The sequence below is a fragment of the Oryzias melastigma genome, linkage group LG23, assembly GCF_002922805.2.
Source record: "Oryzias melastigma strain HK-1 linkage group LG23, ASM292280v2, whole genome shotgun sequence".
Lineage (NCBI taxonomy): Eukaryota > Metazoa > Chordata > Actinopteri > Beloniformes > Adrianichthyidae > Oryzias > Oryzias melastigma.
Genome location: NC_050534.1, coordinates 18,791,283 through 18,805,433, shown reverse-complemented (window position 1 = coordinate 18,805,433; position 14,151 = coordinate 18,791,283). Strand labels below are relative to the sequence as shown.

General features: G+C 40.5%; 2 protein-coding genes and 1 long non-coding RNA gene across 3 annotated transcripts in view; 1 reads left to right on the top strand and 2 right to left on the bottom strand.

Moving 5' to 3' along the window:
- Positions 1–759: 759 nt before the first annotated feature.
- On the top strand, positions 760–10,050 carry th2 (tyrosine hydroxylase 2). Its single transcript, XM_024292915.2, has 12 exons — positions 760–1,057; positions 2,223–2,397; positions 2,477–2,565; positions 2,644–2,711; positions 2,789–2,839; positions 2,910–3,055; positions 4,352–4,487; positions 4,576–4,645; positions 4,740–4,796; positions 5,573–5,668; positions 5,752–5,885; positions 8,627–10,050. Exons 1-12 carry the CDS (start codon positions 833–835, stop codon positions 8,790–8,792), a joined length of 1,413 nt encoding a protein of 470 aa, XP_024148683.1. The 5' UTR covers positions 760–832; the 3' UTR covers positions 8,793–10,050.
- LOC112159106 lies at positions 1,928–11,691 on the bottom strand. The gene is made up of 3 exons (XR_002921430.2): positions 10,879–11,691; positions 8,613–8,845; positions 1,928–2,505 (listed from the first exon to the last, which is right to left on the bottom strand). It is a non-coding gene; the product is annotated as an uncharacterized LOC112159106 (long non-coding RNA).
- A 1,271-nt stretch (positions 11,692–12,962) lies between these two features.
- nup37 (nucleoporin 37) overlaps positions 12,963–14,151 on the bottom strand; it is a 21,869-nt gene continuing 20,680 nt past the window's right edge. The window contains exons 7-10 of the mRNA XM_024293057.2: positions 13,487–13,662; positions 13,364–13,414; positions 13,183–13,276; positions 12,963–13,108 (exon numbers count right to left, since the gene is read on the bottom strand). Coding sequence (XP_024148825.1) covers positions 12,995–13,108; positions 13,183–13,276; positions 13,364–13,414; positions 13,487–13,662 — 435 coding nt within the window. The 3' untranslated portion in view covers positions 12,963–12,994. The remainder of the gene's footprint in view (positions 13,109–13,182; positions 13,277–13,363; positions 13,415–13,486; positions 13,663–14,151) is intronic.

Genomic DNA, 14,151 nt, shown 5'->3' with positions numbered 1-14,151 from the left:
TTCAAAATAAAATACACCCTGTGTCAGATAAGATCCCCCTGCTGCAGCAGATTTACTTCAATTAAAAATACAAGAAAGTCAAACATGGTGTTTTCTATTATATGATTTTGGTCCTTTTTGCTATTTTACTATTGAATATAAAAATTAAAACATTAGTGTAGAACCTAATGAAAAACAGCAACTACACACTACTGTGTAGCAGAAAAAATAAAAAAATATGTACTTTAAATCTGTTCTAATAATAAACTTTTACCTTAATTTTACTCAGTTGTAACGAGTGAAAAATACAAACACAAAACTTGATTAGCAAAAACAAATTCACTAAAACTGCAATATATAATTTATTGAAATCATCTGGAATTTTCTTCAAAGTCGATGAGTCACGATGGAGGAAGATAAGAAGCGCCGGGGCCTCTGGTTACAGACCCCTGGTTTGAGTGAATTATTGAATTGTCAGCTATAAAATACCTTTTTTTCCCCCTTTTAAATTAAGGTCCCATAAACCACTTTTTTCCCATAAATGTAAGTTCAAAACTTTAATTTGAAAATTTTAATTATATTTTTATTGAAATCCTAATTGTCAAATTGTATTTTTTAAATTACAAATTGAATTGATGATTACTAAGATAAATTAAGTGTAAAAGAAATCCAAATCTTTGTTTTTCTGACTCCATTTTGTTTCAACTGTTATTTATTGGCCCACGTGACGCACATCTCCATTAAACAGGCAGCTCGTCTCCTCAGAGGGGGGGCGGGGAGGGCCTACTTAAACCTGCGGCAGAGGGGGGAGAACCCAAAGCGACCGTCGGAGCGAGCGGTACTCACCGGGCAGATGAAGACGGACGGAGCGGCGCAGATGTTCAGCGGCAGGAAGCAGAGCCTGATCGAGGACGCCCGCAGGGAGCGCGGCGGCGCCCCCGCGGGCTCCCCGGGACCCTCGCGGCTCGGAGATGGTTTCGTCTTCGAGGAAAAAGGCGGGAAAGTTACGCTGAACGTGCTGTTCGCGCTCAGCAGCCAGAAAAATGCCGGATTCTTCAAAGCAGGGAAGATATTTGAAGTAAGTCTTACCGTGACAAAAATTAAATTAAATTTGAGTAAAAGTAATGAAATGGCTTTGCACTTTACACTTTGATATATTTTACCCATAATTTATCTTTGTTTAGAGTTTTTTTATTTTTAGCATTTTGATAGCATACAAGATAAATTACATTGTGAACAAACAAAATCAAAATACTGTAAAAGTAGTTAAATCTTACTTTTAAAAGAGTGAAAGAACTGCTGCAGAAAGCCACACATTTAGAAATCTGGGATTTTCATTAAAGCTACACTATTTTCGAAATGGCCGATTTTCTATTGTTTTATCTCCATAGCAACAATTTTATTTTTTGGTCTTCCGAGGGTGACGGACAGACCTATGTCATTTTTAGAAGAATCGGTAAAAGCAAATTTTTGAATTTCCCTAGCAACAGGGTTTTTTTGTTCATTCCTAATATGTTCATACAGTATGACATATTGCTTCGTTCAGCTTGAGCCAGGAAATTGTTTAATAGTTTTTCACAATATTCTGGTAAAAAAAAAAAAAAATTGTGAGCAACAAGGAAACGCTACCCAATGGTGGTCGAGGAGTTAGTAGGATCAAAATCTCTCTAAATTTTTAGACGGTACTTAAGGTGATTTTTTACGAAGATTGCTCAAACAAGTTTTCTTGTCCCATAGTGCGCAAAAAAGTGAAAATCTCCAAATTTCACACCTTGCCTCAAATGCTGCGAGTTCTGTGGTCAATCCCATAATTTTAATTATTACTGATTTACTGACGTGTGGATTTTAAAATTATTTTTTGAGATTTTTTTTGACAATTTCTTTTGCAGTGATGTCATAATTTTTTTGCTTGTTTTCAAGTTTTGAAAAAGTGTTTTTTATTTAAAAAAAAAAAGAAATATTACAATTTTCTGTGAAAGCTACATACCATGCTTTTAATTTCTTGATAAATTGAGTCATAATCCTTAAAAACATGTTTAAATGCTTTCGCAATGTTGAAAAGTCAAGTAAAAGGGTTTGAAAGGGAATGTAAGAGAAAAAATTTAACTTTTTATGTCAAAAACACAAGTTTAGTTTGATGTTTTTAATATCTGGACCCTAAGAGATGCTGGAGATTTATCAGAAGACTCAAAAATCTGCAGAAAAGTTTTCATTTTTCTACTTCTGGTCGTACTTTAACCCAGACTTTTGAAGCCAAACTTCTCCACATCGAAAGCCGTCCGGGAAAGAAGTTGAAGAACGGCGGTCCTGACCTGGAGTTCTTCATGAGGTGTGAAGTTCAGAGCTCCGACCTGGACGTGTTCCTCAACGCACTGAAGAGAGTGGCGGATGACGTCCGCTCCTTTCCAGAGGAAAAGGGTGAGCGCCGCTTTTCCCCGTCCAGCATTGTGGCATTGAGTGTCTGACAGTGACACGCTGATCTCCGTCCACATCACAGTTCCCTGGTTCCCAAAGCAGATCAAAGACCTGGACAGATGCAACGAGTTGATCACCAAATTCGATCCCGACCTGGACCACGACCATCCTGTGAGTATTTATATTATTACAGCACAAAAACCTTTAAATTAAGATGTTTTGAAATCCTTGAATTCCGTGTTTTCTCAGGGCTATAACGATTCAGAATACAGAAAAAGACGAGCCGCCATCGTTGAGCTCGCTTTCAGATACAAACAGTAAGTAGCAGCTTCTAGTAAAGGAAGAAAAACAGTCGTTTCTGTGAGCTCCTCCTAACCCAAACCCTCTCCTGCAGTGGAGATCCGCTGCCCACGGTGGAGTACACGGCAGAGGAGACCTCGACCTGGTGAGTACACTGTTACGGTGAGGCTCTGGAGCGAGTGGCAGAAGCAGTGACAGTGTTGTTGTGTTTGAAGGACGCAGGTCTACCAGCAGCTGCGGAGCGTCTACCCCGGCACAGCCTGCCGCCAGTTCCTGGACAGCCTGCAGCAGCTGGAGAAGGGGTGCGGCTACGGGAAGGAGCGCATCCCGCAGCTCAGAGAGGTGTCGGCCTTCCTACAAGGTCCGCAAACTCTTCAGATCCAAACAAAAACGATGAAAGTCTGTGACGTTTGAAAATGTACTGTTGGCTACCGTACGGAGACACGTCTTATGATAATTCACTCACAGCAGCAGCTTCCATGGAAGTGGTTGCCCCAAGCAACCACTCTTTTTTTTGCCTCTGGAGGCGAAGAACACGTTTAGCAATTAATAAATCGGTACGTCAAAGTTGCTTAGCAACCATCAAAGATGCTAGCCACACCCGCTACCCTGACAACAACTAATAACTAGAACTACAAGACAATGGAAGGGCAACTGCAAATTTTTTTTTTTTTTTTAAAAAACTATTCGGTCTGTCACAGAAACTTTCTAGTTTGCGATGGTTTTTGCATTTCAGCAAGGCTCAGGGTGACGTGTTGACGCTCAAATGATAAACACCTCCCCCAAGTTAGCAACATCTTCTCATGGTTGCCATAGAAACAGACTGTTCGGAATGACTGTTTGTGAGAAATAGACCCCATCCCCCTTGGAGTTCCAAACAGGAAGTGGGCTGTGGACTTCCAACAAGCTTGCTCCTGATTGGGCCGTGTGGTTGTCATAGAAACGCAGACTGATTCCGACCAGTTACTGCTCTTTAGCTGCGTTTGCATGTACAAAATGTGATTAATCGGATTAGAATAGTACTGTGCACATGGACCCTGAAAAACTTGATCAGAGTATTGCAAATATTTAAATACGCCGTCTGTATAGCCAGAAAAAAAAGGTTGGAGCCAAAAGGAAGCCATTATCTATGGATAATGTCATACCAACTCAAGTCCAGTTCTCATATACAGTCAACGTCCGCTTTGTTAGCAACATCTTGTATGGTTACCATAGCAACAGAATAGTGTAAAGAAGCATTTTAACCCAAAGAGTAGTTTTGTGTGCCATTTTAACCAGAATCCGCTTAAAATAAATGAAAAACCAGAATGTACATTTGAAGAAAGTATATTCTAAATTTAAAGTTAAGTTTCAAAAATGTGTCCTATGGATGGTTTGTGGCGTCAAAGAATAATAATAGAGAACTGGAAGGTTTCACTCAATTTTTTTGCCCATAAATATAAATGATGGCAATGTAGGCTATAAGGAGAAAAATGCAAAAAGTTTAAAAGATGTTTTATGACTTTTACAGAATTCACATCCTGTTTTGTGCTTTCAAAATAAAACATTTAACCAGGAAAAAAAATCTTCCTATAGGAATAATTATTTAAAAAATGTTTTTGTGTTTTCAGAACCCAGACAGTAAATGTGTTGAACGTTCTTTGTTTTGGTTCTGCAGAGAAAACGGGCTTCCAGCTGCGTCCCGCCGCCGGCCTGCTGTCAGCCAGAGACTTCCTGGCCAGTTTGGCCTTCCGAGTGTTTCAGTGCACGCAGTACATCCGGCACCCATCCTCCCCCATGCACTCCCCCGAGCCGTGAGTGCTCGTCCCCCTTCAGCTCTCTTTCATTCACACGTTCGATCGGCTGCTTGTGGTTCTGACCCGGTTCTACCTGCTCCAACAGAGACTGCTGCCATGAACTGCTCGGCCACATCCCCATGCTGGCGAATAAAGAGTTTGCGCAGTTTTCTCAGGTGATTAAACCACAAAGCAGTTTGTCTTTTTGAGTTATCAAGAAAAAAAAAAGATGTAGTTTTATTAACGTCGTTCTGTTTTTAACGTGTTCAGGAGATCGGACTCGCCTCACTTGGAGCTTCAGATGAAGACATCGAGAAACTGTCAACGGTAAAAACTCAAAAACACAAATTTTTGTTGCCATTCTCTTTTGTTGTTTTTTAATTAATTATTCAAACTTTAATACAAGTTTATTTTGAAATTCTGCGATCATTTGATTTATTTTCAAATTACTTTTTTTTCATGGACCTTGTCATTTTTAGTGATAAATTCATTTTATTTATTATAATTTAATTTGTAGATGTTTTATTAAGCATAATTTAGGTAATTTTTTTTATACATGACATGTTTAAAAAGAGTTGTCTTTGGAGGTTTATTTTTCATGTTTTTAATCCCATTAGTAAAAAAATATTACCTAAAAATAGTTTGTGTATTTTTAAAAATATATTTTAATTACTTTTTATTCCCTTTTTAGGGTCATTTATTTTAAAATATTACAAGTATGTTTAGGCAGCGCATTCACATACAGAATTGTAAGTTAATAAAACATCAAATACAGATTTAACAAAAAAACTTTTATTATTCTTTAATTTTTCTAGTTTTTACTCAAAATGTTAAATCATGTTTTCACAATAAAATGTAAAATGATAAAACAAGAATTATTTTTTATCGGGAATATTAGTAAAATTACATAAAAAGGTTGACTTTTGCACCACTTTATTATTTAAACAATCTTTAATATTTTACTTTGGATATTTTTTCACTTGAATTTCTGATTTCAGCACAACTCCTTTAGAATCTGAGCTTTCACTGACATCTAGTGGTCATGCGTGGTACTGCGTCTGCTCCAGAACACTCAGAGTTTGTGTTTTGTTCTGTTCCTGCAGTTATACTGGTTCACTGTGGAGTTCGGTCTCTGCAAGCAGAACGGAGCGGTGAAGGCGTACGGCGCCGGGCTCCTCTCTTCTTACGGCGAGCTCATTGTGAGTCTCTTCTCTCTCTCTGCAAACTTTTGGTTCATTTTATCATCAGTGCACCGACAATCTGCTTCTTTTTTAATCCCCAGTACGCTTTGTCAAACGAGCCGGAGTATAAACCCTTCGACCCGGAGGAGGCGGCGGTGCAACCGTATCAGGACCAAACCTACCAGCCCGTTTACTTTGTGTCTGAGAGCTTTGAGGACGCAAAGATGAAGCTGAGGTGATTAATTATTATTGCTGCACAACTAAGCTTGAATATATATTACAAATGTATTAAAATAAAGCTAAAACGAAACAAATAAACCTCCAAATCTTAAAATTTTCCATACATTTTAAACTAATCTGGACAAAATTGTTGGTTCCCCTTCTATTACGAAAATAAAAGCTCACTAAAATATTTGATTAAAGTAATAATGAATACATTTTACTGAAAATGAATCAATATAACTCAAATATTGATTTTAAATTGCCGTATACCTGCATATGTTTCATGTGTAATCTGTCAAGGCCCCAATTTTGATAGCAAATAGTCAATTTATACAAATAACGTTTTATATTTCCATGTTTATATTACCACTACTTTAAAAAAAAATTAAAATAATTTTAAATACTTAAAACCAACTGAACAAACCCAAATCCATGTGTTTATAAAACTATCAAATCAAAAGTCACGTTAACATTTTTTTACTTCCTGTTAAAGGGGAGATTGTATCTTTAGTGAGGGAATTTACTTTATAATAGAGCAGAAAAATATCAAAAAGCCAAAAGAGGAGTTCAAAAAGATAACTGTAAACTGTTCAAACAGTTTAAAGAAAGTTGGTAGAAATAAACAGGGTAGTTGTGGCATGATTCATCCACTAGAGGGCAGCAAGCATAACAAAATGAGTTCAAACTAGGACAGGCTGTGATTTCATGAAGGCCTGCGGCTGTTATCAAACTCCAGATTTATTTTAGTTTATTTTACACGGAAGTTTATTCATTTAAAATCTCTTTTTTAGGGGAGACCTGACTATGAAACATTGACACATAAAACCAGATAAGTGTTACTAGTGTCCAGATGAGGAGCAACTTCATATTTTCCTCATCCTTCACGTTTTTTTGGACAGTTCTTTCCATCTTGAGAACATTTTTGGACCCTAGATATGTCACAAACTGTTTTCTAAAAAATCCTATTAGTTAAAAACTACAAAAATTCATGTTAGTTTTGATTTTGTTAAAAAGTTTTGATTTTGTTAAAAAAAAAAAAAAAACCTCAACTATTCTGTGTTTTGGACCACTGACTGTATCTGACATCTGGACTGAGTGAGTGTGACATCACCCATAACAAATGGTTACTGCCTGTTGCACTTCAGTCTGTTAAAGCTACCTGATCAACTTGTATGGAGTGATGTTTGTGCCACCATATTGCAAGAAAAAGTGACAGTTTTGAGATCAAAATTTTCCAAGTTTCTAACAAAATGTGAAGTGTTAAGAAAAAATAAATCTTAATTTGAAAATAAATTATTTAATATTTGCTTTAAAAGCTTTTTTTGCTTGCAAAAAATATTTTGGTATCTGCGTTGCCCTATCTTTGGTTTTGCGTTGAAGATTTTCTCTCAGCGTTACATTTGCGTCACCCCAAAGAGCCTTCTGATTGGTCTAAATCCTATCCAGTCTTTGGATTTTTTATCGGCGCTGTTTGGTCAGAATTCTACAGTCTTCAACCATTCTGGACCGTTTGTCTTAGAGCAGAACTCAGAAGGAGCAACAAATCTCAAATATACAACAGGGTTCTGTATTTATTCATGTTAGTGTAGCGACCAGCAATGTCTCAGCATCGTCTCTATCTGTGTTACATTACAATTATGGTGTGTATGAATGAGCTACGGGCTGCACGGTGGCGCAGTGGTTAGCGCTCTTGCCTCACAGCGAGAAGGCCCCGGTTCAAATCCCGGCTGGCGGATTTGGGACCTTTCTGTGTGGAGTTTGCATGTTCTCCCCGTGCATGCGTGGGTTTTCACCGGGGACTCCGGCTTCCTCCCACCGTCCAAAAACATGCTTCATAGGTTAATTGGTGACTCTAAATTGCCCCTAGGTGTGACTGTGAGAGTGAATGGGTGTGTGATTGAGGCCCTGAGACAGACTGGCGACCTGTCCAGGGTGTACCCCGCCTTCGCCCATCAGTGGCCGGGATAGGCTCCGGCACCCCGCGACCCCGAACGGGATGAAGCGGTCAAGAAAATGGGTGGATGGATGAATGAGCTACAGTTTTTTTTCCTGAATAAAGTGTTAAAAAATTAAAAGAAATTTGCATTTTTTCGTGACTATTGTTTCTACTTTGGACAAAAGTAAACAGGAATTCTTAGAAATAAGTGAAAATGAAGAACTTATCTTCTGCTTATAAATGAAGTTCACTTTGGTAAGACAGCGTTATTTTCCTTCCTGCTGCTGTGAAGCTAATCCAAAAACACTGTTGTGCAGCAGGTGATAATATGGACTTTAAATCTTCCTTTTAACTAACAGATCTTAAAGAAAATCTAACTTTTTACCAATATTTTGCCCCAGAGGATTCATAGATTAGACAGGCCTGTTTAGTGTAATGTCAGAATGTAAAATTTACAGTTTATTCTACAGTTTGAGGAGATTCTTAGCCATAAATTTGCAAATTTGATAAGATAAAATGTAATAACAAATTTAAAAAGATACATTTTGGTCCAAAGTAGAAAAAATATTCACAAAAACATGCAACTTTCTCTTTATTCATGAAAAAACTAGAGCTCTTTCATACAAATCATAATGTAATGTCACTGGACGATGCTGCAATGTTCTTTCTCCTTTGAAATCTGCTGGAATGACGTTGATTGTGTTAACAATTTAAAAATGAGAGTAAATTAAAGAACATAAACACTGGAGCTCTGGTGTTAAAGGGTTAAAAGGCTTTGACTAGTGGGACTCTGATGACACAAACCTCTCTGTCTTCAGGAGATTTTCCGCCACCATCCAGCGCCCCTTCGCCGTTCGCTACGACCCGTTCACCTGCAGCGTCGAGGTTCTGGACCAGCCGGACAAGATCCAGAACGCTCTGAGCCAGATGAGAGAGGACCTGAAGACCCTTCACGGCGCTTTGGAGAAGCTGGGCTCATCTTAGAACCAGAGAGTTGTAGCTTCATGAACCAGAAGGCTCATTTATGAAGGTGTTCTCTGTAGATGGAAACAAACGTCTGTTTTCATGAAAGCAGCTCAAAAAATGGGTTCAACCACTACAATACGCCGCTTGTAGAGCGATTCCTACCTTCTACTTCCAAACCAACAGTTTTCCATTTGGAAAATTCTTGGAAGCCATCTATCTTCATGTTTTATTAAGCAAAGGGAAGGAGTGAATTATGAATGATTTAAGTATCGTGTTGCCTCTGCTGGTCGAGGCCCGAGCCAGCGCGGGGGCGCGGCGCGTCAGAGGGGCCAGGTCAGCGAGACCTCACACCCGACCCGCCGCTGACAGACCCTCTTCTCCCTCTTTCTGCGTGCAAAGGCAGAATTCGGTGGGTTTTTATGACGGACGATTTCCAGGCGGGCAACAATGCGTGTCAGAGCTTTGGGAAGACGAATCGTCCTCGTCTGCGGGATCCCGACAGCATCATCCAGGCGGCCGCCACCTTCTTCCCATGATTCCACTGTGCCGTAAATCACCGCCTGCTCTCTGACCTATCTCTATCTCATGAACTCAAATCCTCCTGAAAGCCGCAGCTGGGATGTGAATCTGCAAACAAAAAGCTGGTTGCCGGGGCAACCGCTGCAGGGATCCTGGATCCGGTTCTCGAGGCAAATCTCAAACACTACATCACTCAAGGAGTCCTCTCCTCGCTGCTGCCGTCCTCGGAGCTGGCTCAGCAGCCGGGGGGGATCCGAGGTCACCGGGTTCGCTCCGTCCTCACATCAGCCGAGGCCACCAACCTTTTCTGATGAAGGGAGGACGGGAAGCTTAAAACGTCTCATTTAAAGTGTAAAAATCCTCCCAAGGATGCAACTATTTATAAAAAAAAATGTTAACAAGAAGTTTTACAGAATTAAAGAGTTCAAAAATTTGATCAGAATCGACTCGATGTGTTATAATTTGGGGTAAATTGGTGCAAAACTTCATTAAAAATCTCTTGGAAGCACATTTTGATAAAAGTATAACTAGATTTTAATTTGATCCTCAATAAAATCCATCTGACACATTTATTTACTGCAGTTCTGATGAGTTAATCCCAAAGACAAACACATGAATTTGATTCTAAAAACGACTAATTTTAACGAGTTTACTCCACCCATTTCTAAAACCTGGTAAGTACATATTTTTTATGTGTTCTTCTAGAGATCCTAACGAATAAAAACTTAAGAGCTGATCAAATAAAATAAAAAAAAAAGAGTAGAAATATGACCAATTGAGGAAGTTACATAATTGATATAGTAGAAGTTGTTGGGGGAAATTGTTCCCCTTTTGAAACCAGCCTCTAGTGGTCATTTGAGGAACTGCATTTTTTAAAATAAGTTTATTTTGAATTTGGGAGCAGAAATTGGTGTCTAGATTAAATCAAACGTGTCCAACGATAGAACAAACCCCCAAAAATTAGAAATAGGTTAAAACTTGACAATTATTCAGAAAAGGATCACAGGTCAAAGCACAGAAAGCTTAAGCTGGAACTACTGAAGCTAATTTAACAAATTAAAAACAACGAAACGAAATCTCTCAAATTTTAATGAATATAAAATCTGGATGATTCAATGAATGCGTTTTAAAACCAGCTCTGCTGCTTAGAATCAGTCCGCTGAATCCCTTTCGGGGTTGCTGGAGCCTATCCCAGCCTCTGTTGGGCAAAGATGGGGGTGTAATCCAGACACGTCACCAGCCTGTTGCAGGGCTACACACTCACACTGGGACAATTTTGACACAAATAAACCTATGAAGCATGCTTCTAGACTGTGGAAGGAATCAAGAAAACCCGAGGAAAGATGCAACTCCAGCTGGGATTTGAACCAGAGCCTTCTCACTGTGAGGCAGGAGTGCTGACCACTCCACCACCGTGTAGCTCACATGGGCGGCCGTGGCGCAGAGCTGGGACTGTGACTGTAGAGCACTTTGAGCCTTACAGAAGGCAGTGAAGCGCTACATAAGTATACACCATTTGGGTCATAAATTGGACTTTTTAACGGCTTTCTTTAAAAAAATTATAATAATAGAAAAAAAATCTTACATTTGCTAATTCCTGATCAGCTTTGTTCCAGGAAATGCAAGATGGGAGCTTGAAGAAAACTGATAAAAATAAAACGGCAGGAAAACAAAGCTTTCAATGCTGTTACAAGTGGTTGCCATGGCAACCACAAAGACATTAAACACTCTATATCTGGTTGATCTGCTAAAAAGTTCTCCATTTTGTAGTGAGACCAAAAAAAAAATAGTTTGATTGCAATGACGTGAGATTCATGGAGGCCGCCACCTTAAAGACCCGCTTTGATGAAAATTGTGTTTTTAACACGTTCTTGTGACATTTTTCTAATGATAAAAAGAAAATTAAGCTTGAAATTGTATTTCTGAGTATTTCTTTCACTGCGACTCTGGAGGAGACGAAAATATGCTGTCATATTTGTGACAGAAAATATGCTGGGCGGGTCACAAGCTCCCTGGTCCGAATAAAGGGAAGGGAAAAGGGACGGGGTTGCTCCGTCCCAACTAGACTACCCACAACTTGGAGGCGAATTTCTAATGAACTCCTGCTGCTCTGCAGAAACTATGTCTCAGAAAGTGACACAGGTTTTTTGATTTTGGTTAAAAAAAAATTTCGTCATCCCCCGATGCCTAACAGCCACTGTAGACATTTGTAACCACAGAAACAATTTTTTTAAAAATCGTATGAAATCTTGAAAATTCTGTCGATCGCTCCCCATCTTATGTGACTGTAGCATCGAATGAACCTCTCATTACTTATTTTTGGTGACTAATTTGTAAAAATGGTGATGCTATTTAGAATTGTTTTTACTTCCAGTTAAACGGTGAAGAAAGGTCTGTTCCAAACTGAACCTGTGCTTCTAAAGATAAAAAAATGATGGATGGAAGATTATAGAAGTAACCTTTTTTCTTCTAAAAAAAGTACCTGAATAAAAAGTTGGTTTAATGTAACACCAGGCATAGTTAGGGTTTAGATGGGTAAAAAAGCCCCCACACAGCTGTTTTAAATGTATGACGGCAGCAACTGTAATTTAGAGAATCAACAAGTCCAATCAGAAGCAGCGATGACCACCACAAATGGTTTCATTCTGGGGAAATCACCACAAACGAGCCGTGAGATTAAATCAAACGCCGGCCTCAAAGAGCTCTAATCTCCTGCTTTGTTTCCCCTCGTATCACGCTCCTCATTATTTTTGTTTGCCTCGTCTCCGTTGAGCCCGGGCTTAAAGTTGGCCGGGCTGCGGAGCAATTATCCGAGGGGGGAGATTAAGAGAAAGTTGGATTTGAAGGCTGTCTGATTTTGCTTTCATCCGTTTCACAGTTTATTAGTCTGCAAACCAAAATGACGTAGAGAAGGTTTTTGCTCGGGTTACACGAGGGGTAAAGGGAAGGCACCGGGGCAGCGACATCTCAGGGTTTGGATTTTTGGGAGGGCAGTTCTGCTCAGCGGCCATCAGATGGCAGCCTTGAGTCGCCGGTTTTGAGGAGCGACTGAGATTTATGAATCATGTTTGAAAGGTAGCTGCCTGGCTGAGCCGGAGCTCTCATGGCAGCCTCTGAAGTATCAACAGCAGCTGCTCCAGCACCACCTGCACGGCGAGGAGAACCCGCCGCGTCCGACTTGTTCAAACAAAGGAGAGCAGTAGCATGTTTTGCTTTGCGGATGGCGGTGAGAGCGTCCCGTCCAAGAAACATAGTGGGCTGATGAAGCGCTTTAAAAGAGCGGCGCTCTCCAGCCGCTCCACGCTGTCATGCGGAGACGCCGCCGCCGCACAATGCGACCTAGTGTTTTCACCTGAGCGCAGCACAATGCGGCGCTCTGTTGGGCGACGCATTGATCCCGCACATCTGGAAGCGGGCGATCGGCCGTCAGCTGGAATGATTCATGATCGACTTAATTAAATGAGCGCTCTCTGCAGCTCAGCTGGCGCGCGGCGTGGCGCCTTTGAAAAGTGAGAGCGCGTTCCCGCTCACGGCATTCCCAACAATGAATCCTTGTTTGACTGGAGGGCACTGAAACGGCAGTGCCAGCAGATCGCCCTCTGTTCCCTGGATGGAACTTGGACCATCTTCTCTCCAAAGGCCTGAGATGACCTGAAGCCACAAACAACATCACCATGAATTCCTTTATTACGCGTTCAATGCTACATTTCAGTCGCCCAAAAACACAGTTTCCTGTCGCAGCCGACCACGCAGAGCGGCAAAGTCCGGTGCCAGCTGAGACAGGAGCCAACGGTGGCAAAGCCGACGGTGACGGGCTGCAATGACAGGAGATACGCAATGAGAAACGAACGCAACAAGACGATCTGAAGGAGCGCCAGCAAACACACACCTGTGGATGACCAAGATGGTGGATGAGCAGCTGACTGCTGATCTTTCCTGGACATCCGGTGGTGGCGAAGAGGTTTTCGTTGGCCTGTGACCACCTGAGAACAAAACAATGGAACTATGACATCCTTTTGGCAAAGAATAATAGCTGGTATGTGTAGGGATCAAAAGGTGAACCACGGTACCTGAACAGGTGTGCTTTGTCTCTGTGGGTGGGTCTTTTCTCTTGAGGATAACTGAAGAACAACCAATCAGACATAAACGTGTTGTCTCACACCAGTGTGACCATCAAAACCAGACGCCCTCACCTGGAGCGAGTTATGTCCCAGATGAGCCAGTCGTTTCCCGACACGGCGCCCACTTTGATGGGGTTGGATAGACACCAGTCGGCGGACGCAATGGGTCCACAGTCCAGCGATAAGATGGCTTGCTGGGTCACCAGGTCGTAAAAGCGAATCGTTCCCTTTTTCTCCGCTACCATTAGCTAAAGAGAACGAACGAGTCAGACGGGAAGAAACGGAAAGAATTCGTCTTTTTATTCACACGTCTGTAAAGGTCTAGTTTATCCACTTGAAGTGTTTACGCAATCAACAAAAATCTGTAGTAATGATCGAAGGGTTACAGTGTGTCAAAGAGTGTTATTTCACTAATATATATACATATACTTTTGTCTTATTTTGTGCAACATTGCTGAAATCAGTAATACTATGTCTTTGACAAACATCGACACCAACTGAATTTGAATTATTCAGTGTAACAACAGCAAACATGAACAGCAGTGCCACTACTTAGTGCAAAATTGTTGTAAACTTGCCAAAGGATGACGAATATAACGTTTTACAGCCTCTTCAAATGAAAATAAAATATCGACACTTGGTGAGAACCCCTGTCGACCAAGCAGAAATAGCATCAGTTATTACGTCTTCTAAAACCTCCACTTGTCTCTTAGACCCAATCCCCACTAAACTTTTTA

Coding starts and splice junctions, on each gene's coding strand:
- th2 (XM_024292915.2), top strand. CDS start 833: ATGAAGACGGACGGAGCGGCGCAGATGTTCAGCGGCAGGAAGCAGAGC. Junction 2,712..2,788: donor CTCGCTTTCAGATACAAACA/GTAAGTAGCAGC, acceptor CCTCTCCTGCAG/TGGAGATCCGCTGCCCACGG. Junction 5,886..8,626: donor GACGCAAAGATGAAGCTGAG/GTGATTAATTAT, acceptor CTCTGTCTTCAG/GAGATTTTCCGCCACCATCC.